Source organism: Dromiciops gliroides, chromosome 5, assembly GCF_019393635.1.
Source record: "Dromiciops gliroides isolate mDroGli1 chromosome 5, mDroGli1.pri, whole genome shotgun sequence".
In the NCBI taxonomy this organism is placed as follows: Eukaryota; Metazoa; Chordata; class Mammalia; order Microbiotheria; family Microbiotheriidae; genus Dromiciops; species Dromiciops gliroides.
The window spans coordinates 9,126,616-9,140,837 of record NC_057865.1 but is presented as its reverse complement, the minus strand read 5'-3'; the positions used below and the strand labels follow the sequence as shown (position 1 = coordinate 9,140,837).

Here is a 14,222-nt window from a genome sequence, read left to right as displayed (position 1 = left end):
GGCATCTCCAGACATCCTGATGTATCTCTCACCACTGGACCCAGATGACTCTGGAGGAGAGAGTGAGGCTGGTGACCTTGCACAGCCCTCCCTCACTTAAATTCAATTCGCTGCAAGTCATGATTTCACCCAGATGTCGTGGTCCTCTTCAAGAATGAAGAGCAAACAACAACCACCATATTGCCAGGGGACCAGTAGTGTTTCAGACTTAATAATTAAGAGGGTTAAAGTTCCCAAATTTATACCTTTTCTTTTTTTAATCAATGTTGAAAAAAGTGTCCATAAAAAGTACAATCATACAAATATGGGAATATATGGGGGATAAAACTGAGACCCCCAAAAGTGAAACTAGGGCAAACTTTTTCCCCCAAAGCCTGTGATTTGGCACCTGCACCCTAGTTAGCATGTTCCTTCTTCCTGTTACCCACTGCTTCCACCAGTACATACATACCTCTGTTTACCAAACTGAACTCCCTGGATGCGAGCAGCTTACCACAATATGTACCCGTCAAATCCACTTGTATCCGCACTCAAAGGTATAAAACTGAAACTTGAACATGCATTTGGGGACCAGATTGTCAGAGTCCCCACTCTCATCTGGGCCCACGTGTTAATAAACCATACTTCCTCATTCCTGAGTGTCGTTTGGGTCCTCCGTCGAGCTTTGCCATAACAGTACTGCTTTATTTAACTGGAATGAAACAAAATGGCTATGGTTTGGGATGAGAATGTTCCTGATTCAGCCTAGCAAAGTCTCATCATGTTAAGAAGAGTGAACTTCACCAGTGTCTCTCAGAAGCATCCGCTTCATCTATTTCTGCCTATAAAAGATGGGCAAAGCTTCATTTGTTCTTATAGGGGAAAATGAAAGGACCACTGAGTCCTCCTGACTACTTGTTTAAAGCAGCTGTCATCTGAGCCAAGCCAATTCTAATTTCATAATTGAAAAGCTCAGTTCTTCAACCTAAAGCCACAAGTTCCTACGAAAGGAACAAAAGGTCACCTTAGTTCAATGACAACATTTCCCTTATGAAATCAATTTTAATTGAAAGTAAATTTAGACCTATGATGAATGGCTTCCTTCCTTTAGGAGACGGAATTCTAATAAAACAGATGATAGGCCTGTTCACTTGTATTTAGTTGTGTCTCTGAAGCAGGAAGCACCAACCTTTCCTGCTTTCTCGTGGAAACAAAGAAAAGTAAATGAAAAGGACTTAGATGAGGAACTAGAGACAAGGCATAGAAGTCTAGAGAGACTGTTTTACTTCCCCTCAAGCCAAAGAGAAGCAACCATGTGGGCGCATGAAAGCCTAACAATAATGATGACGACTCACTAAGACAGCACTTACTATATTGCAGGCCCAGCTAACTAAATACTTTGCAGTTTTTGTCTTGCTCGAGATAAAAATGCAGAAAAAACATGAAGTGGAGAATCGAATGGTGCAGAAGTCACTGGGATTTGTAGGTTGCTGGGATCATCCATTACAGGGCCAGAAGGGGCCTCACAGCTCATTTAGTCCAACACATGTTGCTGTTGTTCAACCGTTTCAGTTGTGTCTGACTCTTCCTGATCCCATTTGGGGTTTTCTTGGCAAAGATACTAGAGAGCTTTTATTTCCTCCTCCGGCTCATTTTACAGATGAAGAGACTGAGGCCAGCAGGGTAAAGTGACTTGCCCAGGGTCACACAGCAGTAAGTGTCTGAGGCCAGATTTGAGCAAATTCATTATAAAGAGGAAACCAAGGCCCAGAGAGATAAAACTTCAGAGAAAATCACCCAGGTGTGCCTCCAGAGCCAGGCCCTGTTCCACTGAGCTATGCTGCCTTCCTTGGTTACTAAGTAACTGATTTGGGAAGTGGATTGTTTAAAATTTGTTCCCTCCCCTCCCCCCCAAAAAGACACCAGGAAATAAATAAACACATGATACAAGTTATCACCATCAAATTGAATGTTTCTTCCATGATCCACGTACTTTTCAAAATTATAATGTAAAAGGCTACTAGTTACATAGACAAAAAAGAGGTTGTGTGCTTTTGTGTGTTTATGTGCAGACAGAACTGGCTGGAAGAGTCCCCTTCTCTTCCCTCAATCTGAAGCAAGCTCCTTTTCTGTCCCTGACAGTGCTCAGGGCAGGCTCTCTAAGTTACCAAACCTCCTGTGTCTCAGACTATTCTGGGACATACCAACCATTTTTTTTTGGTGAGGCAATTGGGGTTAAATGACTTGCCCAGGGTCACACAGCTACCAAGTGTGAAGTGTCTGAGGCCGGATTTGAACTCATGTCCTCCTGATTCCAGGGCCAGTGCTCTATCCACTGCACCAGCTAGCTGCCCCCATGCCAACCATTTATAAGGGTCACCTGAAAAATATTTAGAAATTGAAAACTAAATGGAAAAGCAGCACTCATATCTGAATTTTTCTTTGGCAAACAATGGTGACCTCAACCAGATGACTGTGAAAAGAATATTGGGAAGATCAGAAAACAGAGAAAGCTGGAGTTACAATCTTGTAGTAATTTAAAGTCTGTACAAAACTTACATTATATTGTCTCACTAGATCTTTCCAACAATCTGGAGATAGGTCTATACTACTACTACTACTACTACTACTACTACCACTACCACCCCACCACCATCACCACTACCACTACCACTACCACCACCATTACTACTACTACTGGCCACCACCATCACCATTACTATTCCCATTTTACAGATGAGAAAACTGAGCAACTCTTCCAGGCAACCCCCCCCACACACACACACACACTGCCCACTCCCCCAGATCAGAGGAGCAAGATGCATAGCCTGACAGGAATCCCCCCCTCAAATTCCCCCCCCCAAACCTCTGGTGACTAACATAGCTAAAAACCCTAAACACTTCCAGACCTGTTAAGTGTTTTACAGATCTCTCCTCCAACACAATGCCTCATCCCTGGTAGGCACTGAATAAAATCCTTATTCAACTGCTTAGTCAATCTCATTCAAGCCTAAGAGCACTGGTCTTGAAATCCAAAGAGGCCTGAGATCAAATCCCACCTCACTAGCTAGGCAGAGCACATTGGACTTAGCTTCTGGGGCTACTATGTCATAGAGGAGTGGCTATATCCACTGGAGGAGGGAATTCTCCCATCAGAAGTTCCCTACTCTCATGAAATCCCAGATAGTTGCAGGACAAGATAATAACCAACATTAACCATGTAGACTTCTCAAATGTTTCAATGCTTTTTCCATCTGTCACCAACACTGTGAGGTAGCCATGGCTAGAAATTTCATCTAGATTTTACAGATGGGGCTCGGAGAGGAGGCAGGACCTGTTCAGGGATCACCCAGTTAGTGTGGACCAGAAGCAGAATTTGAAGCCAGGTTTTCCCTGTCTCTGAGCCCAGTGCTCTCTCCACCAGGCTACCCTGCTTCTCTCAAGTGACCTCAGTTGAAGCTAAATATAAGGTAAGCAGCTGCTGTTCTTCTTATGTTTTTGAAATCCTAAATGGCAGGAATGGTAGGAAGCTTTGTATTTGTTAATGCCATATCCTCGGGGACTTTATGGGCTGACTCAGCATGTGTCCCCAGCATGTGAACATTGGGTGTCATGTGTACTCAGTCTTGATTAATTTGCAGGATACTCAATGGTCTGAAAATCAAGAGCCCTTGGACAAAGAGGCATTTCCATTACCCATGGTTACCGAACAAAGGAACGTTGGGCATTTAAAACAAAGCTCAGCTAAGAGGGGGAAGGCCAGACTATCAACTTCTCACTCTATGGACTGGTAACCAACTGGGGAAAGGAGTGGCAGAAAGACCAATAGAAGCCTCACATTTCAGACTTCCTGGGGCACTGTGCCCCATGTGAACCATGGCTGAACTAGGATTCAAACTCAGCTCCTCGGGCCCCGGTTTGGCCCCCTTTCACACCAAAAAATGACTGGTCATAATCACTATTTTAGATACCCCTTTAATCTCACATTTAAGGGGAAGGGAGAAGAGAATAAGCATTTGTTACTGTCCATTACTACCAGGCACTGTGCTAAGCATCTTTAAAAATAGGATCTCACTGATCCTGTAGGTGTTTCATATACGACAAAACTGAGGCAAATAGAGTGACTTGCCCAGGGTCACTTGGCCCAGTGTCTGAGTCCAAATTTGAATTCAGGTCTTCCTGACTCCAAACCTGGTGTTCTATCCACTAAGCCACCAGCTGCCTCCTATTTAATATCCTAGGTATTAAAAAAAGCCCATAGCTTGTATTTATAGAGAGCTTAATTTCCCTCTTTGCCCTGGTTATAGGCTATATCCCTGGGCCCTGGCCAGATAGATAGATTCATGTTGATAGATTTCTGCCATAGGAGGAATGCTCTACTTGGGGAGAACCTGGTTCAAATCCTGCCGCCCCCCCCCCCCGCACTTATGGACTGTGTGATCTTGGGCATATGGTTTGATCTCTCTGAGCTTATCTTCTTACTAGTAAAAGGGAGATAGTAATAGCAATAGCAATTACCTCACAGTGTCAAAGGAGGTAAGATGTACAAGAGCCATTAGGAATCCCAACATTTTCTACTAAAAAACAAAAAGCTTCCATAGCCCAAAGCAATCATCCCTTACCAGCAAACTGCAACATAGGCCAGGGCAGAGTTGGCAAGACAAGCTCTTGGACAGCAGGCATTCATTCCATTCAGCCCCATCTTGGAGCCCCTCTCAACAAGACTCGGACCTTTCAGAAATGGAGCCCTCAGGACCCTGGGATGAAGCACCAGGAGATAGCTTGTGTCCCCCGTACTCTGCAGCCTAGCCCATCTTCCTCAATCCCTTCCCAAGCCTGAGTCTCCCCCTCTAACCCTGACACCTGAACTCCTAAGGACCAGGCCAGCCTAGGGAGGGTGTTCTGGGCCAGCCCTTCCCTTGGGTGATTTCTCCTTCTGAGGTATGCCCATCCTCCCTTGCTGTTCCCTAACAGCTTAAGAATCTCATTCTTAAAGCTCTGCAGGCAGTGGAGCCCAGCTGTTAGTGCCTTCTGAATGAAGTGCTCTTTCATCTGCTTGGAACGGAGCTTGGTATAGACTGGTTACTACAGAAGCTCCCTGGGGGCAGGATGGCACCTCTTGTTGCTGTGTGCCCAGTGCTTAGCCTGGTGTCTGGTACAGAGAAAGCTTCTAATGAATGCTTGTTTGCACATTAATTGGAGAGAAATCTTATTAAGATCCTGCTCTTCGGGCATGTTCTGTTAAATGGCCAAATGATGATCATCATTACAAAGAGCCTTACTGTCGCCTTGGCCTCCCAAGGTACCCTAAGAGAATTCTGAAAATCACCATTTCTGGAGCTTATCGTGTTTAGTTATTGACCAAGGACAGGAGGGCAGGTGGGGAAACATCACCATCTCCCCTCCCCCAGGGGATCACACTTGGGGAAGGAGCCAAGAAACCCGATGCAGCCCTGCCCCCGAATTCTCTTTATCCCAAGAGAACTTGGAACTCCACGAGCCACTTTCTATTCTTGTCTCCTTGCTTCCCTAAAGTCTTGCCCTGATTTCTCATCAACAGGCTAGGACAAAGGAAGTCAAAGCATTAAGCTATTAGAGAGATGCCAGATTAATCTTCCTAATGTGGAACTCTGGTCCTGGCACTCTCTCTCCTGCTGAAAAGCCTTCAGGGACTCCCCATCCTCCAGAGCCCATTCAATCACAGCAGCATCAGAACTTGGGAGTTGGAAGGAGCCTTGAAGGTCAATGAGATTTCCTAAGGGAGATCATTGTTGTTTGCCTTCATTTTTTTGAAGAGGACCCGATGACACCATGAGGTGAAATGGATGGCACAAGGTTAAACGGGGAGTTTAGGGCAAAGCTAGACTTTTAAACAGCCAAGTGCTGTGGAGAAAGTGCCAGAATTGTAGTTCGAGGAGCTGAATTAAAATCCTGACCCTGCTTCTTAATAACGTGACCTTGGACATGGAATTTCACCACAGTGGGTCTCAGTTTCCTCCTCTATAAAATGAAGAGGTTGGACGAGATGAGCTCTAAGGTCCTTTCTAGCTCTAAGTCTATGATCCTCTAAAACAGCTCCAATTTCCCTTCACTTCACTTCAATTTATAAAATAGTTTTCCCTGCACACAGAGATATTAGCAAGGCACTGTCTTTGCTGGAGATGCGGAGACAATGAGCTGGGGTTGGGGGGTGCAGGGAGCCACGTCTGCTTCTGGCTCAGGAAAGACCTCAGCTCACTGACGGCAGAAACTGCTTTGTCTTTAGAAAGCCAGTACCAGGCACTCACTAAAACCTGCTCATTATTGGTATGTGTTTGCCAGTCCCTCACATGTGTTGGCCAACTCTCGAGGTAATCTGCCATGCTGGCATCCTGACATTTTACAAAAGGTAAAACTGAGGTCCATTCCTGTGCTTAGCAACCCAATGCTACCAAGTGCCCGAAGTCACATTTGAACCCAGGTCTTCATGACCGAGATCAGAACTCAAATCGACTAGTGCACATTGCATCTCATTCTGGTCTATGCCATCATGGATGGCAGAGATCTAAATGAGACTATAAGCTCTTTGAGGGCAGGCACCATGCTGGACATATGTCTTTGTCATGAGCCAGGCAGAAGGGACTCAGATATTTGCTGAATGTGAGAAAGCATCCCTCTACTTGCTCATACATTGAGAGCAGAGACAGAACACGGCCTTTATACACCAGCCTCTGAGGTGCACAGAGTTCAAATTCCTCTCCAATTACTTGAGTGCCCCTGAGAGGGTTTTGAATCATAATCCTAACCCATCAATACGGATCACCACAAAATCAACACTATGGAAAGTAGTAGTAGAATTTCTGAGCTCAAAAATGAGCATTTTGGGAAAGTAATATTAAAAATTGTTCCTTATTGAACCTTCTTCCTGTCCCTCCCAGAGGTCAGAATTCAGAAATCAAAAGACCTGGGTTCAAATCCTGGTTGACACTTAGGAAAGGCAATGAACCCTCTTGCCTACTCCCACTACTGTCACTGCAACTGAGCTAGGGAGCAAAGAATACTGGGAGCTGGGGCTTGGGATAGTAGAAGGAATAATAAACTTAGAACCAAAGGATCTGGGTTCAAATCTTGGCTTCACAACTCCCTATCTGGGTGACCTTGAGCAAGTTCCTCTCATTCTCTAGACCTCAGTTTCTTCAACCACAAAATAAAGGGATTGGCTTCAATGATCTATCCCACAATTCCTTGCCAAGTCTCTCTGGATGGTCCTATGAGCTACATAAAGACAATATTTAGTTTAAAGTTTGATGTTAAAGTATTTATTGAACACTGAACCATTTGAAATTGAAGCCATGATTTTCCCCGCCTTGTACTTGTACTTAACCTCTGCTTTGTAAGGCAGGAATAGGAGGGTTTGTTAGTCCCCTATTTTTTCCAAGATATGACCACATACATGTGACACTTTCAAAATTCTCTCTCTCAGTTTACCTCATAGATATCCATATCAGTACATGACATTGCCTACAACAAGGACCCCTCTAAGAACAATCTCTCCACATATCTTGGGGGCAATGATAGAAGATTAATCAAACCTTTTGTTGCTCAGCCAGATCCCAGTTACAGAACCTTGATCTGACCCCTAACCTCAGATCATCTGTTTTCACAAAAGCTGCCCCAGAGTGGGGCTTAAAAGGGGGATAAAGGCAAGAGATAGAGGCTGACAAAGGGAAAAGTCAAGAAAGAGTTCCTACTGTTCCCCATGGACTGGAGCCTCTGACAGATGGTCTTTCCTCATCTCGTGAGGTCTTCTGTTTCTGAAATTTGACCACTCTAGAAATTTGTTGACCACTCTAGAAAGTTCAAGCTCATATTTAGAAAAGAATAAACAGATACACTGCTTCATAAGCTCAAGAAGCCTCTGCTGTATCTCAGGATGAGGCTGGCTCCCACCAGGTTTGTCCCTGGGTGGATGTTGGCCCAGAGAGAAGCCCAGGCAGGGTCCCGAGCTGAGAGCATTTCCCCCAACAGCTCTGGACTCTAGAGAGAGCAGATCTGAATTCTAAACTCTTGGTTTAGGTTGAGGATTACTGCAAATCAGTTGCTCCGTTGCTTAATCCCAGTGCCCCGTTAATTGCCTGGCACAACATGTTAACTGAATGGAATTTACAAAGCAATTGAAAGGACCTTATAGAGACACTTGAGAACACCCAGAACAGAGACTCACTGGCCAATCATCTAGAGGAACAAGAGCAGGAGATTCAGAGTCACAGGACTGGAGTTCAAATCTCAGCTCTGCTACTTACTCCATACCTGAGTGACCCTGGGAAAGTCATTGGTTCTTAAGTTTCCTTCTCTATAATATAAGGACATAGGCCAGATGACTTGCAGGGCACTTTCTGGCTCTCAAGCTAATCTAAAGCAGGGATCGGTCCCCTGCTTTGCCAAGGGCCACTTTTTTGTTTTGTCTTCCGTTGGCCTTCCAATGGCCCACAGTGCCCCAGTAAACACAGGAGCGATCTAAATTTCTCCAAAAGGGTCATCGGTAATTTTTTCTCTAGTTGGGGCCTTGGTTTCTCATTCTACCCTCAAATTCTGAGTTTTTTTGTTTGTTTCTTTGTTTCTTTGTTTTTTCTAAAAGCACACCAAGGGAATCTCAGTGTCTGCCTCTTGTCCAGAAAGTGGGTGAAGAGGTTAAAGATCCCTCCTCCCCCACTCCCTACAATCATTCTGCACACTATCTTGGCTCTCCAGAATGCTACAGGGAACTACAAAGGAGGAGGCGGGCCCAAAACTGCCATAAAGAAAGGGTTCTGACCCTTGCTTGGTCTCCTGCCGGATTCAGCACATTCAACAGAATGAGGGAATATCTCACTGAGGCCCTGTGGCTCCTGTGCACACTGACGTCACTGATTCTGAATGAAGTGAAGGATTGTCAGCAGAAAGTTCAGTCTATCCTGACCCCAGGGACCCAGGAAGGTGCTGACTCACTTCAAAAAGGCAAGATGGACCTGTGAACAGGGCTGATCTTGAGAGCTGGAAAGCCTGAGTTCAAATCCTGACTAAGATCAGATACTAACCATGTGACCCTGGGCAACTCACTGAGCCTTTCTCAGCTTCAGTTTCCAAATCTGTAAAATGGGGGTATTGATAATGCTATACACAGGGTTGCTGTGAGGATCAAATGTAACCATGGGACACACTTCTGCTTGTTATTACTGACTTGACCTTGGATAAGTCAGGAAATCCTTAAGGGCTTCAGTTTTGTCACCTGCAAAATTAGGGCTAGAGTAGATGCCTCTAAAGGTATATGATCCCATGTAAAGTGATGGAATTCCCTCTCTAGGAAGGGCTATAGACTCCTCAGAACAATCTTTTTAAATGCATAAAATATACAGAATTTCAGGGAGAACCAATGATGTTAGAACCGGAAGAGTAAGGAAAGGGAATAAGCACTTAAACAGTGCCTACTATGTGCCAGGCACTGGGCTAAGTGCTTTCAACAGATTTTTTTTTTTTAAATAAGTTCATGGATCCAAGTTAAAAACCCAACCAAGCACCTTGCCCTGTATGAACACCAGCTACAACGACCTCATTCTTCTCACCTCATGCATTTAGAATTATTTTTTAATCTTACTCTTTTTCAGTGCAGTTCAGATGAAAATGGGACTGAGACAAGATTCTATCCACCTCTTGTTTTTCATGTGATGAATGCTCTGCAGAGTGGATGGAGGGCTGCCTTTGGTGTTTGTATCTGTGTCCTGGAATCTCGGCTTATCCTCTGTGGGCTCAGCATTGGGACAGCTCCTAGAGGGAGAAGACTATGGGCAGGGCCCATGCCAAGTCCTCTCACCTCATGCATTTAGAATTATTTTTTTAATCTTACTCTTTTTCAGTGCAGTTCAGATGAAAATGGGACTGAGACAAGATTCTATCCATCTCTTGTTTTACATGTGATGAATGCTCTGCAGAGTGGATGGAGGGCTGCCTTTGGTGTTTGTATCTGTGTCCTGGAATCTCGGCTTATCCTCTGTGGGCTCAGCATTGGGACAGCTCCTAGAGGGAGAAGACTATGGGCAGGGCCCATGCCAAGTCCCCTCACCACATGGTTTTAACATCTGTTAAGACTTTACATTTTGAAAGTCTTCATTGCTTGTAACTTGGAGATCATATTTGGTATGATATCTCTTCAAAATATTCTCAGGGCAGCTAGGTGGCGCAGTGGAGAGAGCACCAGCCCTGGAGTCAGGAGTACTTGAGTTCAAATCCTGGTCCTGCCAGTTACTGCCTGGGGAAACTTAGCCAACACTTAACACTTAATAGCTGTGTGACCCTGAGCAAGTCACTTAACCCCGATTGCCTCACTTAAAAAAATAATCTCACTTTTTAATGAACCAATGTTATTATGGTTGTTATTATTGTCATTAGTTATCACTGCTACTACTGATGATGATGACCCTGAACACAACCTTTAGCTAGCTACTGTCATGTCTGCGCTGGCTTATCCAATTGCAAGGAAGCTGAGATGGATGTATTTCAGAAGAAACAGCATCAGACTCATAGGCCCACCATGGCAGGCAATGAGATAGTAAGAGACAGGAATCCCAAATATAAATAATGCACTTGTCCTTATGGGACAAAACTCCCCTCTGCCCCCCATAACAACTCCCTCTCCCTGTTGATTTTCTCCCAATGTCCACCTTAAAATATGGAGCCAGTCCCTTCCCACCCCCACCAGCAATGCTGGTCTAAATAAATAACAATCTCAGATCTGTGACAATGTGAAATGACACATCATTCAAGTCAAGCCCAGATCTGGTCTGGCTCACTGGCCCTCAATGACCCATTCTATTAAACTTAGTTAATTGGAGCTAGGGAGCCCCAATCCCCTTCGAATAAATAAGCTCTGAAAATATGAGATTATTGGGGAATATGAGTGTAAAGGGACATGAGAAAGCCAAGCAGGAGGAAGATTTAGGCTTGCTTACAAGGAAAACTTCAGGATTGGTTATCCCAAAGGGGTACAGGCTGCCTCCAGACATGGTGGGCTCCCCTCCTTGCAGGATTTCAAGAAGAAGCTGGATGCGCACTTGTCAGGCTCAGTGGAGAGGGCATTCTGGGAATGGGGGTTGGGAGAGAAGAGGGATTCTTAACCTTTTCGGTGTCATGGTCTCCTTCGGGCATCTATGTACTGAACTAGGGACCCTTTCTCAGCATTCTGTTGGAGGACCACAGCTTAAGAATGCCTGGACTAGGGGGCAGCTAGGTGGCGCAGTGGATAGAGCACCGGCCCGGGAGTCAGGAGGACCTGAGTTCAAATCCAGCCTCAGACACTTGTCACTTACTAGCTGTGTGACCCTGGGCAAGTCACTTAACCCCAATTGCCTCACAAAAAAAAAAAAAAGAATGCCTGGACTAGCTACTCACTGATAGGTCCCTTCTGATTTGATCACTCTATGGTTAAATAATCAAACTATATTTTATTTACTTATGTTAAGAAAGTCTGTCCTTGAGGGCAGGGATGTTTGGGGGGGGGGGTTGTTTGTTTGTTTTTAATTTTTTTTTTTCTGTGTGTCTCCAGTACCTAGCACAGATACATGATCAGTGTTCAGTGGATCGGACTGGAGGGCCCACTGCTTCCTTTTACAACCCACAAGATCACAGGTTGAGAAGTGGGAAAGACCCCAGTTGTCACTACATCCAGTTTCATTTTACAAGAAAGGAAAACTCAGGCTAAGTTTCCACAGGCAGTAACTGGCAGGACCAGAATTCAAACTCAGATGCTCAGACTCTCACCCCACCCTTCTTTTCCACTGTGCCCCACAACTCCCCCGGAAGCCTTGGGATCCACACCAAGTCACTGTCTTTCCCCTTGGAATGGCAGCACTTGGAAAGAGAGGCTGGCTCCTTCCAAAGCTGTCTTCTCTTCTCATCCAGCTGAAACTCGCTAGGTCTGTTTTTAAAAATAAGTTCCTGGATCTCAATGCCCAGGACTGCCAGGCAGCAGACCAAACAGGTCACCATTCTGGAGCCCTAGGGAAACAGGCTGGGCCCTGAAGTCACATGCTAAGGAGCACATGACAGGGGTGTAGGGATTGGAATTCAGAGCCCCAAGAAGCCAGTGTGGAAGCAGTTCCCAGGAAAGCTGGTTAGCCCTGACTTAATAACCAGCTAACCTGATAAGCAGAACTCGAGAAGACAAAGGTGCATTTGGAGAGTCCAAAAAAGAAAAAAAAAAGCGTGACATAGATCTCTAATTCCACTGGTCTGATCCAGGCACACTGGGCACACAGTAGCACACAGTAGGGATTTAACAAGCATCTGTTGAATTACAAGGCTAGAATTCACCCTGCTGATGGTTGGGGTCTCTCTGCTTTGTTCTTCCTTTGGGATCAGTAACCAAGCTGACGGTACTTGGCGATAGCAGGAAAGGTTCCTCTAAGCCCTTGCCTGTGCCCAGATCTCAAATGAAGACGCAACAATCCCTGTAAAATGATCTGAGTTCTCACAAGGCCTAGACAACAAGGCTAACTTTCCATTCCAAGGCCTGTAACGTAAGCCAGCCACAGCTGGCCTGGCTTCTGCTTAACTGGAAGCCTGCTGGGGACATTTGCAGGGTGGGAGCAAGGACAAGGTAAGAGGTGGAGCTGGGGGCGTAGAATGAATGGGGTGTGGAGGCATATTCCCTAGAGGTGGGGACATCCTTTTGTTTTGTAGCTGTGGTTTTTGTTGTTGTTTTTTGTTGTTTTTTAATTCTGCCTCAGGGGCCTCTTCCTTCCAGGTCCCAATACCCCCCACTACAGCTACCCAGTGGAATTTAACCAACGAGACCTTAGATGCCTCCAAAGTCCCTTCTCAGCGTCCCTTAAGCACCCACTGTGTGCTGGGAACCCTGCTGGGCAGTGAAGGGACCAAGGCAAAAATCAAAGCATCCCTGCATTGAAAGCATTTAAACTGTGGGTGAAGACCTGGGTGCCAAGCCCTGAAAATAAAAATGATCACTATTGCTATCTGGTAGCTCAGTGGGGTGGGGACGTGCCTGGGAAGTACCCGGCTTAAGATGGAGCGCTGCTTATTGCTAGCAGGAACTGGGAAAGACATCAAGCAGCCGATGGAGAAACAATGGTCTAGGAACAAACAGGAGAAACTTGGGAAGCCACCGCGGACATCCATCCTGCTGCAGATCAGCTCGGTGGCCTACCAGGAATCCGCCGGCCAGCAATGTGTCCGTTAATTACACGCTGGGCCCCACATCCCGGCGGCTCCGGCTCCAGGATGCCCCAACCGAGGTTCCCTCCCAGACTGCCCTCCCAGGCCGCCCTCCCACTAAACGAGCAGGCGAGCTCGAGCGAGGCCCGGATGCCCAGGGATGGGGGAACGGGCTGCAAAGTCGGGGGACCAAGGGGTGGCGGAGACTGAGGGCGAGGAGAGAAGGCCAAGGCCGCCGGGGGCAGGAGCTCTCCAAAGAGATGCCAAGGTGGGGCGGGGTGCCCGGAAGCCAGCCCAGGGGGCTGCAGGCGAGGAAAGGAGGCTTCCAGGAGGGGACGGGGAGGGATGGGGCGGGGTGGGGTGGCACGGGGGCATGGGTGGTTGACCGGGCCGGGCAGCGAGCGGCAGCAGGTGCCCGTGCCCGGGGCCGGGGCCCGGCCGCTCACTCACCGTGTAGAGCAGGTTGAGGGCGCACAGGCAGCTCCTGGAGCAGGCGAAGCCGCCGCACACCATCTTGGGAGGCGGACAGGGAGCGAGGCCAGGGACAAGAGCCGGCCGGGCAGCCCCGGGGCACGGGCACGGGCAGTGACACGGGCAGCCGCGCCCCCTCCTCCGCCCTCCGGCGCTCGCCTCTAGGACGCGGGGGCCGCGCGGCAGCGGGCGGTCCGGCGGTCCGTGCGTCCGTCCGTCGCAGGCTGCAGCGCCCGGTCAGCCCCCACCCACACCTCGGCCTCCCGCAGCGCAGCGCAGCGCAGGCTGCCTTGCCCAGCCCTGCCCAGCCCGCGCTGGCCCCGCTAGCTCTGGCCGCCGCCGCCGCCGCCGCCGCCGCAGTGCCGGAGGCCCCGCCTCCGCCCGGCCGAGCGCGCTGATAGGCCGCCGCCCGGGAACAAAGGTAAGATATGCAAATGTATGCGCCGCCGCCCGGGAGGGGAGGGCCACGCGAGCGGGGTGGGGGCGGGGGAGGGGGAGGCAGGCACCACGTTGGCAGGTGGAGGGGGCGGGGCGGCAAGATCCCTGAGCCCTGTTGGGGTCCGGGCACCCGCTGGGCGGCAGGCGAA

General features: G+C 47.6%; 1 protein-coding gene across 1 annotated transcript in view; it reads right to left on the bottom strand.

Moving 5' to 3' along the window:
• TSPAN13 (tetraspanin 13) overlaps positions 1-13,975 on the bottom strand; it is a 31,904-nt gene extending 17,929 nt beyond the window's left edge. The window contains exon 1 of the mRNA XM_043967305.1: positions 13,615-13,975. Coding sequence (XP_043823240.1) covers positions 13,615-13,677 — 63 coding nt within the window. The 5' untranslated portion in view covers positions 13,678-13,975. The remainder of the gene's footprint in view (positions 1-13,614) is intronic.
• Positions 13,976-14,222: the final 247 nt, after the last annotated feature.